This window comes from Aquila chrysaetos, chromosome 2, assembly GCF_900496995.4.
Source record: "Aquila chrysaetos chrysaetos chromosome 2, bAquChr1.4, whole genome shotgun sequence".
Taxonomy (NCBI): Eukaryota; Metazoa; Chordata; class Aves; order Accipitriformes; family Accipitridae; genus Aquila; species Aquila chrysaetos.
The window spans coordinates 30759498-30775687 of NC_044005.1; the positions used below are offsets into that span (position 1 = coordinate 30759498).

Sequence of the window (16190 nt, forward strand, 5' to 3'; positions counted from 1 at the left end):
ATCAAAAGAAGTGTGACCAGCAGGTCAAGGGAGGTGATTCTGCCCCTCTACTCTGCTCTGGTGAGACCGCACCTGGAGTACTGCATCCAGCTCTGGGCCCCCCAACATAAGAAGGGCATGGACTTGTTGGAGCGAGTCCAGAGGAGGGCCACAAAGATGATCAGAGGGCTGGAGCACCTCTCCTATGAAGACAGGCTGAGAGAGTGGGGGTTGTTCAGCCTGGAGAACAGAAGGCTCCGGGGAGACCTTATAGCAGCCTTCCAGTACCTAAAGGGGGCCTACAAGAAAGATGGCGAAGAACTTTTTACAAGGGCATGTAGTGGTAGGGCAAGGGATAATGGCTTTAAACTGAAAGAGGGTAGATTTAGATTAGGTGTAAGGAAGAAATTCTTCACTGTGAGGGTGGTGAGGCACTGGAACAAGTTGCCCAGAGAGGTTGTGGATGCCCCATCCCTGGAAGTGTTCAAGGCCAGGTTGGATGTGACTTTGAGCTACCTGGTCTAGTGGAAGGTGTCCCTGCCCATGGCAGGAGGGTTGGAACTAGCTGATCTTTAAGGTCCCTTCCAACCCAAACCAGTCTATGATTACATTTTTTTGGTACAAATAAGCAGTCTGATTTCTTTAATGTACACATTGATTAAAGTCAATGAGAACCACAAGCTTTCAGTACTGCTGAAAATCAGGTCTCTCTTTTCTAAAGGCCCAAATACAGATATAGGAGACAGGTATGACAATATATATAGCGTGTTGCTTATCACTTCAAATAAAACCAGATCAGAAAACTAGGGGAATGCAACATTATTGTTGCCAAAGAACACCATTTAGCTGAAAACCTCTGCTAAAATCCTGTTCTGAACAGGAAAATCTTGTTCCCCCTCCAAACTTGGTTTGGAGGAGAAGGAGAACAGGATCCTTTATAAATCTTGCTAGCGAAAGCAATAGAAGCTTTCCCAGTTCTACATGATTGAGAAGGGATTCTGAGATGGACACATACTCGCAAGTCTAAGCTTGTTCTTGAGTAGCTGGTCTGTGAGCCAAAGACATAACAACTACCCTTTTGATGCTGATGCGTCATTTCTCTATATTGAAGACTTAAAGTCATAAGTTTTATTGCAAGTGACAGAAATATATGACTAATTATTTAGGCTCCCTTACTGTCTTTTGGATGAGCATTTTGCAGAGAAGACAGCATGCTTTTTGAAGTCCCAAACACATAAAAGCAAATATGGCAGAATACTTCTACTTAGAAGCCAACAAGCACACAAAATTCTGGCTAGACCTTAATCAAATGAAATTTACTAAAACTTCCATGAAAGAATGTGAATTCTTTTTATTATTGCTCCTCATTCTTTCCTGCTCCAAATCTCTCCTGACCCACAAAATTGCCATACATCATTAGGTTAGGAAATCAGTTGTGTCAATTATTAGTCTCATGACATTAGGTCTTTCAGCTGTTAGAATTATGTGTTTACCTGAGAATCTTGTATTTCATTTTAAAAGTATGTTCCTGGTTCTGGTCCTCATCGTTTCAGTGAAAAGCTAGAAAACATGAACTCAAGGGACTCAAAAGGCAGAACAGAAATAAAAAGGATGAATAAATAAAATAAATGTATGTTCGTAGTAATGAAGATCTCATGAATTTTAAGTCAATCTCTTGATTTTCTTAGTCCAGATTCATGGGTTTTTCACATTGCAACAGAAGAAAACAAACCAGGATGAAGACACCCACGCTTCACCCTTTACAGCTGGGTAACTTGTGTTCATTCTTTCCCCCTTCTTGACAGGAGCCTGCATTAGGCTACACTTGGAAGCTCACTTAATGCTATTGTGGAATGGCCAGCAAGTGTCACTATAGACTGAAGCAAAGTTCGTGCCTGTCCTTCGTAACTAAATATGAAAATGTCTGAGACAGCCAGGAGCACTGAAAGCTGGTGGAACAAGTAACAAAATGGCTCTGCAGACTGGCTGCACGTTGTGTTGTACAGAGATCACTGGGCTGACCAAAATATACCACAGAGTTTCCACAAAACCAAGAAATACAGGACCTTACATAATCTGGGTAATGACCATAGCTAATAATATTCTAGTAATTCTACTATCTAAATAAGCTAATAATAATGGAAAAAAAAACAGCCAAACATACTCAACAGGATTTGAACTTTGAAAATAAACAAGAAACAGTGGTAAATGCAAGGAAGTAGTCTCTTTTCCTCACATATGAAAATGGAACATACTGAGAAGTAACCCAGAGGAAGGAAGGAAGGGCTGCCTTGTGGTTAGCACCAAAGATTAGGGTCACTGTAGCTGGGTTCTACCCTAACACAGCCATTGACTTTCTGTGAAAACCTGGAAAAGTCACTTAATTTCCATGCATTTTATTTCCCTCATTTCTAAAAAGGGGATAATAATATCTACCTTACAGGTTTAGTGGGGCTTAGTTCATTAATGTTTGTACAGCATATACAGCTCCTTGACTAGATAGTACTATAGAAATGCTAAGTATTATTATTGCACAGCAATATCCCAAGAGAAAAGTAACACAGTAGTACGTTCTTTAATAAAAAGAACACTCAAATTAATATGCCATGATTTTTATAAAAGAAAACAAAGAAGTAAAAATAATTTCCTACTGCTGAATTTAACAACCCCTCCTCCCACCACATTGTTCTCATCTTGGGTCCCAACTGCATGTGAACTATATATTCAATTCATCTTCCAATTGCAAAATGAAAGGAAAACACCTGAAAAATTAAATAACTGTGGTTCCTAAGGCATAAGTGTAATTTAAAATATAACATTACGGAATGAAAATCAACAGCATTGTTGAGTTTATTTTATTAACAATGTTTCTCTGTGTAGTGTGGCTATGTGTATAATCAGGATGGTGCAGCACAATAAATTTCCATTAAGAAACAATGATTCACTTACCACAGTGAAAGCAGTAATAAGGTTAAACTCTTAAGTTAAGTGGAAAGTAAGTCAAACTAAACCCCAGCAGGTTTCCTACTAGTGGCATAGCTAATGTTTTTGAAAATGTTCTAAATGTTCTTTCTCAAATATATGTATTATACATTGCAGTATTGTTAATTATATCCATTTTCTCTTTTATACACTTCCCCAGGAGATCAGTGAAGAATGGAAAACTTACTTATAGTGGATTTCAGATTTAATGAGACAAAGATGGTTTAATATATATGACAAAGTGATGTGCTCTCACCATATTTGATAGGTAATTATTTTTTATACTCTAATGGCTACCATTTTGAAAATAATTAATGTATTATTTATGTAATTAATAGATAATCAACCGAGTAATGAAATACTCTGGTTACATCATGGTGGGTGGTACTATCCTGTTTAACATCTCTAGAGCTCTTGGCATGACATCATGTCATATAGATATTAAAAGATTTCATTTGAGAGATTTAGGCACACTTCAAATACATAAGTAACATTGCTATGGAATTTCTGTTCATATATAAATATAAAAGTCTTAGGCATATATATACAAATGTGTATTTAAGAATGACTTTGTCTGAAATTAGATTTTTAAATCCATAGTTATGCACTTGAATAAATGCCATAATTTTCCACAGAAATAAAAAGCATCCAGCATTTCCTATGGAAAACATGAAACTATTGCTGTGAAGTTTTGCAGGTCTATCAACAGTCCTTGATAATCACTAGCTTTGAAGTTTGCTGATAGAACAAACAGAATCAGAGTGACTTTTTTTTCCCATTAGCAGAAGACCACAAATCAGTAAAAAAAAATATATAAATGTCATAAGAAAACTTAAAATTGCATTCAAATGGACATGCTCAGGAACCTGAAAAAACCCCTACCAACTTTATCTACATTGACACAACCTTCTCACTAATCCTCATGATTTGAAGAGTTAAGGAATGACTAATTGGGAAGACGGTCATTTTTCTGCTGTTGTTTTCTTGAACGCTTGTATAAAAAAGTATGTTTAGAAGTGTTTGCACCATGCCCTTTGAGGTGAGTATTTAATAAATTGTCCATCACCTTAACAGTGCTGTTGCCCTAGACACCCTGATGTACTAGTAGAAGAGAAAAACCTCTTTACCTCTAAAGCTCAACAATTACTCGTGATTCCTTTCTTATTCTTTGGTCAAAGATCACTTGCAGAGTAAAGTGACCTGTAATGATGACTTAGGTGAGGGTTTATTTAGAAGTGATAGCTATGAACAGAAGAAAATCGCATGGTTCTGCCAGGTTTGTTTGCTAACTTAATAGCCCTCTTTCCTAAACGGTCCCACTACTTTGGGGGAATGGAACAAAACATACAACCTCCATTAAGTCAGTTGCAAAGCTGAATGCTGGCCTTCAGTTGAAGGAGCTCATCCATCTAAATATAGCATTGTTACTACAATTCTTTTCCCTCCTTTCCATAAATCTTCAGGCTTAGGCTTAAGATGTGGCCTAGATTAATGCAAATCTCATAGTGTGTATGTCTTTTTCCACATATCTATTCACCACAAACTTGAATGTTTTCTCATGTATGCTAAATTTATACCTCTGCAAATGTGACCTCAAATAGGCTATTCTTGACTCATATGTGCAGAGAAATAGGCTATTAAACTGATGGTCACATAACACAGTAATTAATTTAACTGATGTAGGGAGTGAAATTCAGAGTGAAGCTTTTCGTGACAAAACTCAGTAGAATGAAAGAATACTATTGCTTTTCCAATTGCATTGTGATTAGCCCTCTAAAGCTCTTTTTTGCAAAAAGTCTAAGGAATAAATATTGTTGTAAAGATTCAATAAAATCAACATGAATGAACACATAGTACATAAATGAAGGTGAAAGTATGAATATATGATTACATATGTACATGCATTGCATTATGTTACGTATAAGACAAATATTTTATCCTACCATAAAGAGGAGTCTCTCTATGAAAACTATGATTGTTTTTTTTATTACCTTAAAATATTGCAGTTGTTTCTCAGCATTCATTGTTCCTTCATTTTCTTGTCTCAGACAGGAATTGAAGATGAAAAGCTCTGTATCTCTCAGCCACCCTTTCAGCTCTTTGATCCTGACCTCCAGCTGCCTTACCAGGCTGCCGCTTTCAGGCGAGAGCAGGTCACGTGGATCTAACCCACTGTGCCCTACCATTGTGTCTTGGATCTTCTCTCCTAGGGTTTTCTAATGCATCAGATAAAGAAAACATAGATTAGGCTTATGTACCAAAACATATACAGGTTAATGTGCAACAAGAAGCATCTGTTAGATGACTGGAGATGTGGGGGTTTTAATAATTACAACTAATATCAATCAATTTCATTCTTTGTTTCCTTGTTTCAATCAATTTCATTTTTTGTATCCTTGTTTCTCACTTACGCTGTTCTCTCTGGGTCACTGAGTTTGCTTGAAGCATGATAAATCAATGTTTATTAAGAGTAACTATGGACAGAGGAGACAAAATGGTACATAACTTTTTAAAGTAGTTACTCTACAGAATTTGTCTATGGCTTCAGACGCTTATGACCATCCGAGTTACTGGTTTCTAAGCAGCAACAGAAAATATGACAAGCACTAAGTTCACCAAACTCTTATCCAAGGTACCGTCTAAGTTTTGGGGGAAACACTGAAATACTGAAATATTTTTTGAGGTATGAACTGTCAGGTCATCGTTTCCAATCTTGTAGCCCTGAGGTTGTATACAAGAGCAATTAGGTCACAAAACAGCTGGTTTGCTTTTAAAAGTGGATGAACTCATTCAGACACCAATAAGCTAGAAATTGCAAAGCCTCAATGTTCCTGAACATCAGGCCAATTATTTAGGCAACTAAATTTGGATTTAAGTTCTCCATCTTAAGCATCCACTTTAAAAATAATGGACCAGAATAAACATTCACCTCTGATCGCTAATGAAACTAATTTACTACAGCTTTTCAAAGTAGTATTTCTAATAAAAGACCCACTGAATAACATTTTGATAGTGGACGCTGTGAGCATAATGAATATTCTGAAGAGGCCAGGGACAGAAAGTTACCTTCCTTTTCAGTATTTTGAAAGACAACCCTTTAACATCATAAGGGGGATAGGCTGTTGCCTGCTTCTTCTATGCCAAGCAGTGTTTTATCTGACCTATAAGAGGCTGTCAGGCTGACACTTATTATAAGCACTAGATCTGTATTACTGATTGTAGAATATTGAATATACACTGACAATCACATCCAATAACCTTTCAAACCGATAATTAGCAGTGGTTAATTGTTGTAACATGAAGATACAGTTTTAGGTGTCCCAGTATGGCTGTCTGTTGAAAATACATGCTTTAGAAAGTTACTGAAATATAATTTATAACAATGAAGTTAGCTTCCAAAAATAAGCTTTAAAACACGAATAAAATTAGACCAACAGACATTAATCTACTATGTGGCATTCTGTAAATAACGTCTTTAGGAGATCATAACTGAAAAACATGCTTTCTTGGCAACACCCTTGTATTTTCATGGTGCAAATATTGATAATTTGAAGACCCTCAGTGGAATCCAGCACTAGCTATTGTTTTTATGCTGTAACAAAAGTAGCAGCAGGAGGTGAAATCAATGCCCTTGGAGGGTAGGGTCACAAAAAAGAATTTATTGCCACTTTTTTGTTCTGGAACAGTTTGCAATCATAAATTCTTCATAAACAGAATACTTCAGAGAATGGTCCGTCTTCATAAATATACGACAGAGGACATCAATTTCATTTAATTCACAATTTGTGTCAGCACAGCAGATGCCAATGCCTGCCTTGATAGGGTTGTTTAATATGCAATTGAGACAGAGTAATATTCAGCACAGGGGACAAAATTTCACAGATTAAACTGTACGCACCACTGACATTTCATTCTAATGTATTTCCATTCCACACTGTTCACCTTAGATGAAAGTAATATTAAAAACCATATCCCTCTATTTTACCATTGTTAGAAGTTAAAATCCTTGTCTTTAATTTTTTTCATGCCAATTAAAACGTAATCATGCCAATTAAAACAGTATGCCTAGTGCCGTTACTTTCTGCAGAGGTTTTTATTAAATTAAACAAAACTCTATCAAACTCTGCTTATTATTCATGAAATTGCATTTAGCAGGAAAACTGTAATAGTTATATTTTATTTTTCTGTAAATGCTGAAATTAATGGCAAAACTTAATCCAGAGGTATATTTTGATTTTAACATTGTGAGAAGTGGAGGGCTTAAATTTTTTTTAAGACAGAGTTTTTCTAGATTTTCAGAATTATGATCAGTTACTTAACTCATAGTTTTATGTCCTACCAGCTCTAATCAGTGCCACTGAATTACCCTGATTAAATACATTGAAAGTCATAAATGTAAGGCTTACAACTGAAATTATTTTAAAAATACAACTTGTTATGATCAGATGTAAAAGAATAGGTTAATAAGTCTTATTTTTATCTGTAAATTTATTAATGCTCAAATAGTTTTTAAATGCTTGTGGTGATGCTGCAGATTAAAATTAACAAGTAATAAGCTCACTAGTCATAAGGCAACTTTTAACACTTTCTGACAATTTGCACATTTAGAGAATCAAGCAATTAGAAACAACTGTGCTGAACTAAAAAAGCCCCACCCTCTGTAAAATGGCTATTGCATTACCAAATAAGCTAAAGTGACACAAGTCAGTATTTAAAATGCTGTTGGCAGGTTGCATGTATAGCGTACTCGTAATATATTAGAAATGTTTTTTAAACTACGATAATAGCATGCAAAATTATGCAATGTAACTGTATTGCTAATATCACACATCTATAATTAATCATTTAAAGTAATTTATAAATTTATCTTACCCTTGATTTGAAGTGAAGGCAATTAAGGAGAGAAGTGGATGGAAAAATATATAGTTTGACCTCTCTCTCTCTCTCTCAGCTGTTTTACAACAATAGGACAATAGTGTCTCCTGCACGGTGCCATCACTGGTCTCTGGGTAACAGAATCACTATATTGCTTTTTTTGCCAGATTCTTGTATCTCACTCTTTGGCTGAGACCCAGCCCATCATAGCGTGAAATGAATTACATGAAACTTTTTGGGCTTTTGTCAAAAGTGAGCTGAATACAGCAGCATGAAACATATCCTGGCTGTATTCTTAGCTTCAGGTATTCAGATTCGTACTGAATCTGCATATTTGTTTTTGAGCCATCAGTGTGACCTGAAATATGCAGTGACAACCCCACTTTTCATCTTAAGGGTATAGTAAATAGTTAAACAGTAGATGTCTCTAACATGTACCTTCAGAATAAATTCTATTAACATTCACTCAAGCATGACAGTCAGTGTATATCAGATATACTGCATTATAGTTGACTTGGTGCATACCCGTAATACATGGCATATTTTACTTACATTTTTTATGTATTAAAGAACTAAAATTATTAAAGTCAGACAGGAGACAAGCATGGAATAAAAAAAAAAATCAACAGTAGAGGAAAATACTATGGAGTTTTTATAATAGCATGAGTAGCTTGTTTGAAATGTACGTGGTGAATTGAAAGAGAGAGATATTTGTGCCTCAAATTAGAAATCAGACAGACAGCGTACTTCAACACACAAAAAATGTACACATAACCCACAAACAGTAATAAAAATGCAAATACCCCAAGCAGTTCCCATTTTTCATTAATTGAATCCACTTTTTCAAGGAGATCATTTGGTAGTAAAACACCACTTTTCTTCAGAGCTTCAACCTTACTAAGCAGTTCCATCTTTTTCGGGTGCCTGATTGACATTTCTACATTGTATCTCTAAAATGAAAAGAAGTGGATAATATTAGCTCCTGTAAAGAGTTTTCTCTATAAAATTTTAAACGTTAATTATATGTGCCCAATTACGATCATGCTCACTATGCCATTTTTTAATTTTTTTTTTTTTTTTTTAAGCACACAACCTTCTCATGACATATCATAAGAGATTTAGGTACCAAGCACGTAGCCTTCTGGGTGACATATCTATGCAGGCAGTTAGGAATTGATTACATATAGTAATATTCACTCACTCACAATATTCGCTTGTACAGTAATATTCACTAACACTCTCTCATCTGAAGCTTGATCTGCCTTTGTCTCATTCAAGTCAGTGGTACCTTATTTTTCAAATATACTACTTCAGCAAGTAATACTGAGGCTCTCCACTGACAAAAACCCAAACCGTGCCAACAAGGAAATAATTTCATAATTATGTTTCTTGTCCAGTCTATTTCTTCTCTCTCTCATTGTAGATTCTGTCTCATATATGGGCCTGAAATGCTATTACATGTGAAAATGTGAGAGTTTCACCTTAGAAAAACAATTAGACATAACTCCCTTACAACACAATACCAGTAACTTGATTTTTATTGCATCAACCAACAGGAGCAGTGAAATGGCACACAAATGAGAACAGCCACAATGCTCATACAGGCCAATAGTTTCTTCAGACTGAAACTACCTTTTATTTCCTGCACTGTTATTTATTGTTAAAAAAATAACAGGGCAAAGAAAACAGGAATAAAAGCAGAAGCTTCTTTCAAAATTACTTTGACTTTCTAAATATTTTAGCTGTATATTACTTATATACTCTACAAAAATGTATTCTAATCTACAGACACATTGGCAAATAAATCTCTTTAAAACCTATATTCTCTGAAAACCTGAATTAAGTACTAAATATAAGCATTACTATAATGATTAATTATGTTTTAAGTAGCTGGTACAGTAAATAAAAAAATAAAATTTAACACACAGGCATCCACTCATATACATACCCTACTTATAGTTAAGCTAATTCCCTCTCCCTCTTATGTCTAAAACACTCGTAGAAATAGAACTTCTGATACAGCCAAAAATACACCTTTTACTGAAAGAGGAGAGTTCAGCACATATTCTTACAAAGGTGTTTACAAGACATACATAAATTATGCATAGCAATTAGCAAATTGCATCCTAAACATAAAGCTTTCTTTGCTTTAAATTCAGCCAAGAAAACTGCTATAGCAGCTCATACTGAAAATGTTAATAATTGGGCTAAGTATAAAAAAATAAACTAGAATAAGGAACGTTTAAAACATGGGTGCCTTTGCCAGATGCAAGAACGTGCTCTGTAGGAAAACAAAGCAAAAATACAATTGGAGACAGCTTAAAGAAAATAATAAAGGTGTGAAATCACTGTTTCAGCTAACAGGTCCTCAGCATTTCCATGCATATGTTTGCATATTGTTAGTTTCATATTTTAATCTCTCATTTACACAACACATGCGCATCATTTGTATTATGTAAACTTCAGCAAATATTAGTCATTTGTGGATCATAGAGCAAATGTTTTAAATGAGGTGATTTAAACCATTTCTCATTATTAATGAACACTGATCAGGTGTCTGCGTATCCAAAATTACATGAATATGCATAGTAAAAAACAAGGAATTGTTTATAAAGAACTTGCCTTTTGATACTTGGTGTGCTGCGGCTAAGGTTTTAGAAATGTACAACAGTAAGTATCAACCAGGTTTGGCGCTAGGGAACCGCATCCGCCAAGAGGCAACACCATTTTATTGGACTAAAATGTTCAACAAGTATGCTTCTTGGTCCTGTATTATTGCCTTTTCAGCCAGAATGGTTACTGGAGGAGATTACAATCTTCTTTATGTAATCTGATTTCTATTTAAAGATGATATAGCTGAAAAGGATTTGCATAATTATTTCCATAAGTACATGTAATATCAAGGGGAATCCAGAGTCCAATTTGCTAGGCACTGAACTCCAGTTCGTGCGACTCCCTTTCTTTTGTCAAGTGAATTAATAGACTGAGGGAGTCCTCTAGCTGTGTGACACTAGTGCAGGCACAGCTAGTTAATACTCATCACCTGTTCTAGGCTGGCAGTTGCTGCTGCCTGGACTGGGGCTGGGTATGCTCCCGGACAGTGCAGGACTGACGAAGAAATAAAACACGTTGCATGTTTCATAACTACAATGCTCTTGTTAACACAGAAACAGAAGACGTTTCATTTAATTTTGGACTAGATAAAATAATTCAGTGCAGCACAATCCAAATAGTGTGACAGATGTTATAAAAGGTTATTACATTAAAAAATAAATAAGCTAGATTTTATGTACGCGCTCTGTCTTTGTCACCGTGTAACCTACTGTATAAACAAGCATGATGAAAGTGCTGATTGATAGAAAATGCATTATACTGTAACTGTAAAAGATGAAAGAATTCAGTTCATTATTAGATGTATTGCTATGTGACAGAGTCAGTATTGTTTCACTCCTGGATATTTAACATGCAGTGTGTATTTTAAGTTAAGGGAAGAGCTTAATGTACAGAAGGTAGAGTTTGAGAACTGATAGCACGAGATGCTATTGCTAATGCTATTTTTTAATCCATTAAACACCTACGCTCTAAGCAGTTGCATGGAAAAATTAGCTACCATCTCTATCAGTGCTGCACAACCCTAGTCTGGTAGGACTACTTAATCCTGCAGTGAGAAGATAATTTAATCTTCAGATTCAGATTCATTCTTTCCTCAGCTTTAAGTGAGCAAAGGCTGCTCCATTGTGACAGTCTGTGGATGCTATGATATAGATTACTGTTTAATAGCCAAAAATGAGATTAAGAAAGTTAAAGTCACAGGTTTCTCGCAACAGCCACAATAATAAATAAATAAATGAGTAATATTTAATTTCCCACGACACCTGTCATATTAAAAAAACGGGGAAAAAAACCCAAACAACAACATACTGGAAAAACTGCAAAATATTTACAGCATGATTAGCTGTGTGCATGCATGGCTGGTTTTGTGTTTCTGAAGCCACTCAAAAGAAATCCAAAACATTGTTATGTAAGTTAAAGAATTTTGGCTTTTTATTTCTCCTCACTCAATATGATCAATATTTCTCAAAGGACAAAGAGTGGAATTTTAAAAAAGGCAGTAGCGTTTATCTGTGAATAAGTTTGGCAAAAATATTTAAACCACGAGAAGTTGAATTCCAAAACAAAGCAAGTTAAAACCTTACTTCCCCTGATAAAAATGTTCTAAGAAATCCAGGCAGGCTTGATTGAGACACATTTTTTGACACTTTAAACTAAACTGTGCCTTTTTTTTTTCCTTTTTTTTTTTCTTTAAAAAAATTATATAAAACATTTTGTGTGTGAAAAATCACACCCGAAAATTCTGCCCAAATGGAGACTGGAACAATGCCTTGTAACAGTGTTAATTGTCACCATGGAAACCAGAAGAATAAGCCATTTTGAAACTGGTATAGAAGGCACACATTGAGCAACTCAAGCATTTTTCAGCCTCCCTCAGTGTTAAGGAACAAGATGCCTAGTCACTGAGAGGTCAGAGAAAGAAATCATCATGAAAGGTTCGTAGATGTGCACTGTCTGGTAAACAATAAAAAAATCTGTACACAGTTAACAACTCTGTAAGACTGCGCACTGCATCTTTCAGAAAGAGAAACACCACAAAAAGATGATCAGGACTGGGGTGCGGATTCTACCCCTCGAGCAAAACTTCAGGGCAATATTATGTGAACCTTGCCCCTAAAGCTCCCTGGGAATTCTGTTGTTGTAATAAAACTTCAGAAGAGGAAAGAAAAAAAAGCCTGCATGATGGAATTCAAAATAATGCTCTAAAAGCACACAGAGAGATTAAGACATCCATTGTAAGACTTTTGTATGGTGCTTCTGTTGGTTATAGTGAAAAGAGACTAGACATACTGAACACACAGTGGAGCTATGGCTACGAAGTACAGAAGAATTAAGCCAGTGAACTTTCTCCATTATTGGAATAAGGGTATGCTACTTGTAGATGTTCTGCATTCCGTCATTCACATACTAACAATGTATCTTCAGTCAAATGGCACTGTATGATATACAGCTGAGATCAGGACTGGGTGACCTGTAATTTTAGTTTTACCTGGATTGGATCTTTAAATTTTAAAAACTTAAAAATTTCAGGGTGTTTCGACTGCTGCAGACACAAAAACATATACACATATGTTCAGTGTCTGTATGTGCATGCGTAGTCAGCACTGGCACACATCTGCAAAATACACTGCATACATAAAATTGAGTAAAGAATAGTCTGCAAGCAAATTCACCAAGTGTGTAATATAAATATATATAAACATATAGCAATGCACATATAGCAATATTTGTCCATCATCTCTTCACACACATTCTCACTTTGCTTTCTGGATAATGTTTGCACTCTTCATGCTAGGCTTCATGGTGGCCCCTTAGGAAGCCCATGCCTAATGCCATTCAGTGATGAACAAAGAGTCTTTTTATTCCAAAGTCCAGGGTCCAAAGCTCAGCTGTATACAAGCAAAGTGAAGGAATCTGCTAGAGGCCAGCCTTCCCTTCACAATAGCTCTTAATGCTTCTACCTTTTTGGTACTATCAGTGTGAAACATTTTAGAAACCGTCCAGAAGCTTGGTTATATTTCTTACGCTGTCAATAGCACGAGAACCTCTGGACAACATTCAAGATCTGGACTGAGTGATCTGTCTTGATAAATAGCAGTTGCTGTTTCTTGCAAACTTCATGTATTTCACTATTAGCAATTTATGGCAAATAATTGCACAGGGATATTATAAAGACTCCTACAATTGTCCTTGTAAATTAATAATAGGCTTTCTTGATTGGGATAAATTTGCTGCTGAGCCTTTGGAAAAATTAAAAAGTGCAATGTCATTTAAAATTGCCAGAACTCACACAGCAAATTACATCTGAGGTTAAGAATCAGTTTTTCCTCTTCTAGCTTATTCCATTTGCATGATCTGGAAATCATATTACATTGGCTATGTATTGTTAATTGGACATAGATTGCATTATCTTTGATATAAATCAAACTACAAATATTAAAATGAATTGCAAATTCTCTAATAGAAGATCATAAAACAATCTTTTTTAAGTATCTCCCATTAATAATTTAATTCCAATTATATCACTCAGAAAACTCAAGAAGGAGAGCGCTAACTTATTTCCGTTTGCTTTTTTCCCCTACAAATAAGCACAATAATACAATATGTATTTGTGTGAGAGTGCATGTGCATATGGGTGCATGTCTGTAAAACAAAACAAATCTCAGCACTTTTGTCTTAAACCCCTGCAGACACCTTGCTTTTTTGTTTCAGAAAGTAGCAAATGTGGATTACACTTCTGCTATGCATTCCTTTCTGTGGCAGCTAGAGAAATAAACACATTGAAAGAAATATTAAGTAACTTCATGAACTAAATTTTGCCTACATTAAAAAATTATGCAGTCGGTACCCGTTGTTCTGCCTTTTTTTTAAGGAAGGTGATCCCAACCCTTTAAATTTTACTATAAATGTAATATCTTTTTGAAGACTTTGTATGCCCTTTAATGAATTTATATTAAATATTTAATACTGTTTAGGGCATATCCACTACTACCAAAAACAGTTATATTCCCAGCAGTCCCACTGTTTCAGGCAGAGGGCTTGATTGATCCTCCTAGCCTGAATTGAGTAGAATGAAAAGAAGCAGTTGGAAAATAGCTGCAATCATTTAATGCAGATGACCTCTGACAGGCTCACAGCTCTTCTATCTGAACAGAAATTTGCATGGGGTCTCTGTGCAGAGGAACAATGTAACCTAAATGGTAGACAATCTTTATTCTAATGAAGTGGGTGTCAAGGTCAATGTAAAACTGCAATGATAAATGGTGCACCACTAGGCAAGAGAAGTTGCATAGGCATTGTAGTGCTTTCACATTAATTGAAGGCTGAAATGCACTGAGTGAAAGCACAAGATTCTCTTTTCACCATAATGTGTTAATGCACAAATGTTTAAATGTTTTATTCAAGCCCCTAGCCTGTTGGCACAAATCTTATTGCAAACAAAAATACAATAGTTGGCCAATAACCAGAAAAATAGAACTTTTTATTAGCTTGCCTTATTTCTTGAATCCCTAACAACTTCCACAATCTACTCAGAGTACCAAAAGAATAACAAGTCTCCAGACACCTAATGTAATTCCCATGATCCTTTTTCTATTTAGGATATCTGTCTTTAATTAGTTCCAAACAAGCAAGCCTTTAGACAACTCTTCATTAGATACCATTCCCAATGAACTAACTGCGAGAAGAAAAGTCATTCTTCAATATTATTATTTCCTAGATTCCAAGTTTTCTTTTAGTATATAGTTAGCATCTCCAGGTGCCTTTTGTTCTCAGTAAGAATTAGACCAGTAAAACTGGGTTTTGTAATGCAAAGGCTTGTGTGCCTAGAGTGGGGACTAAACTACAATCTGTTATTGTGGCTTTGTCAAAACTGCAATACAACTATAATTATAGTACTTCATCAGTCGATCAAGCAATTTGTAGAAGGCAGTACATTTTGTCTTATAAAAATGAGGAGGACAGTAAGCTGCTTTTTAAAATCCTGAGCTGCTTAAGCTTGTTAAGGGTATATTGTTTGCTAATACACTCATTAGCAGCCAAGCATTTTAACTTCATCAATTAAACGGGAAATGGTGTTGCACCATTAGTTTCACAAAATGCTAAAATACAGAGAGCAGTCTACAGCTAAGAATTTCAGAAAATGTATTTTCACCTGCAAGCTGCATTATACACTTCCAACCGGTTCTTGTGCAGCGACCTATACACAGGGGTTGTGTCTGCGCATGAATGTAGGTGGTGAAAGCCCTGCATATAGTTGTGAAGCTAATTATATATATACACATATACACCCACTTAAAATTTCCCAAGTCCCAGAAGGATTGCTGCTAAAGCACAGCGTCATTTCTTGACACCGATGAACATTTACTCATCTGAGTAATCCCAAGGATGACAGAAGTTTATTCCTGTGAACAACTAACAGCTCTCCTAGATAACTAACGGGTTTGCAATATGGATGATAAATTTTGAATATTTATCAGCCTTTACAGTTTTAGGCTCTTCTGTGCAAATAGATGTTAACAATACGATTACAGTTATTAGACAAGGAGCTATAGCTTGTTACTAATTAAGAGGATCTGCAGTACTTTCAGTTTCTGGGAGGCTGTGAGTGGCACATACTGTACAACGCCATTTCTAGTTTACAACTCGCCTGTGCAAGGGAATTTTCCATACGGAAATCACTCTTCAGGATATTGCAATTCAGAGAATAAACTCCAGTGGAAAAAAAAAAAAAAGTATAGTGT

At 35.6% G+C, this 16190-nt stretch overlaps 1 protein-coding gene across 6 annotated transcripts in view; it reads right to left on the reverse strand.

The window, feature by feature from the left end:
- AKAP6 (A-kinase anchoring protein 6) overlaps nt 1-16190 on the reverse strand; it is a 299893-nt gene that overhangs the window by 50409 nt on the left and 233294 nt on the right. For all 6 annotated transcript variants that reach the window (XM_029999554.1, XM_041120194.1, XM_029999563.1 and 3 more), the window contains 2 exons: nt 8640-8786; nt 4953-5177 (listed from right to left, as the gene is read on the reverse strand). In XM_029999554.1, coding sequence (XP_029855414.1) covers nt 4953-5177; nt 8640-8786 — 372 coding nt within the window. The remainder of the gene's footprint in view (nt 1-4952; nt 5178-8639; nt 8787-16190) is intronic.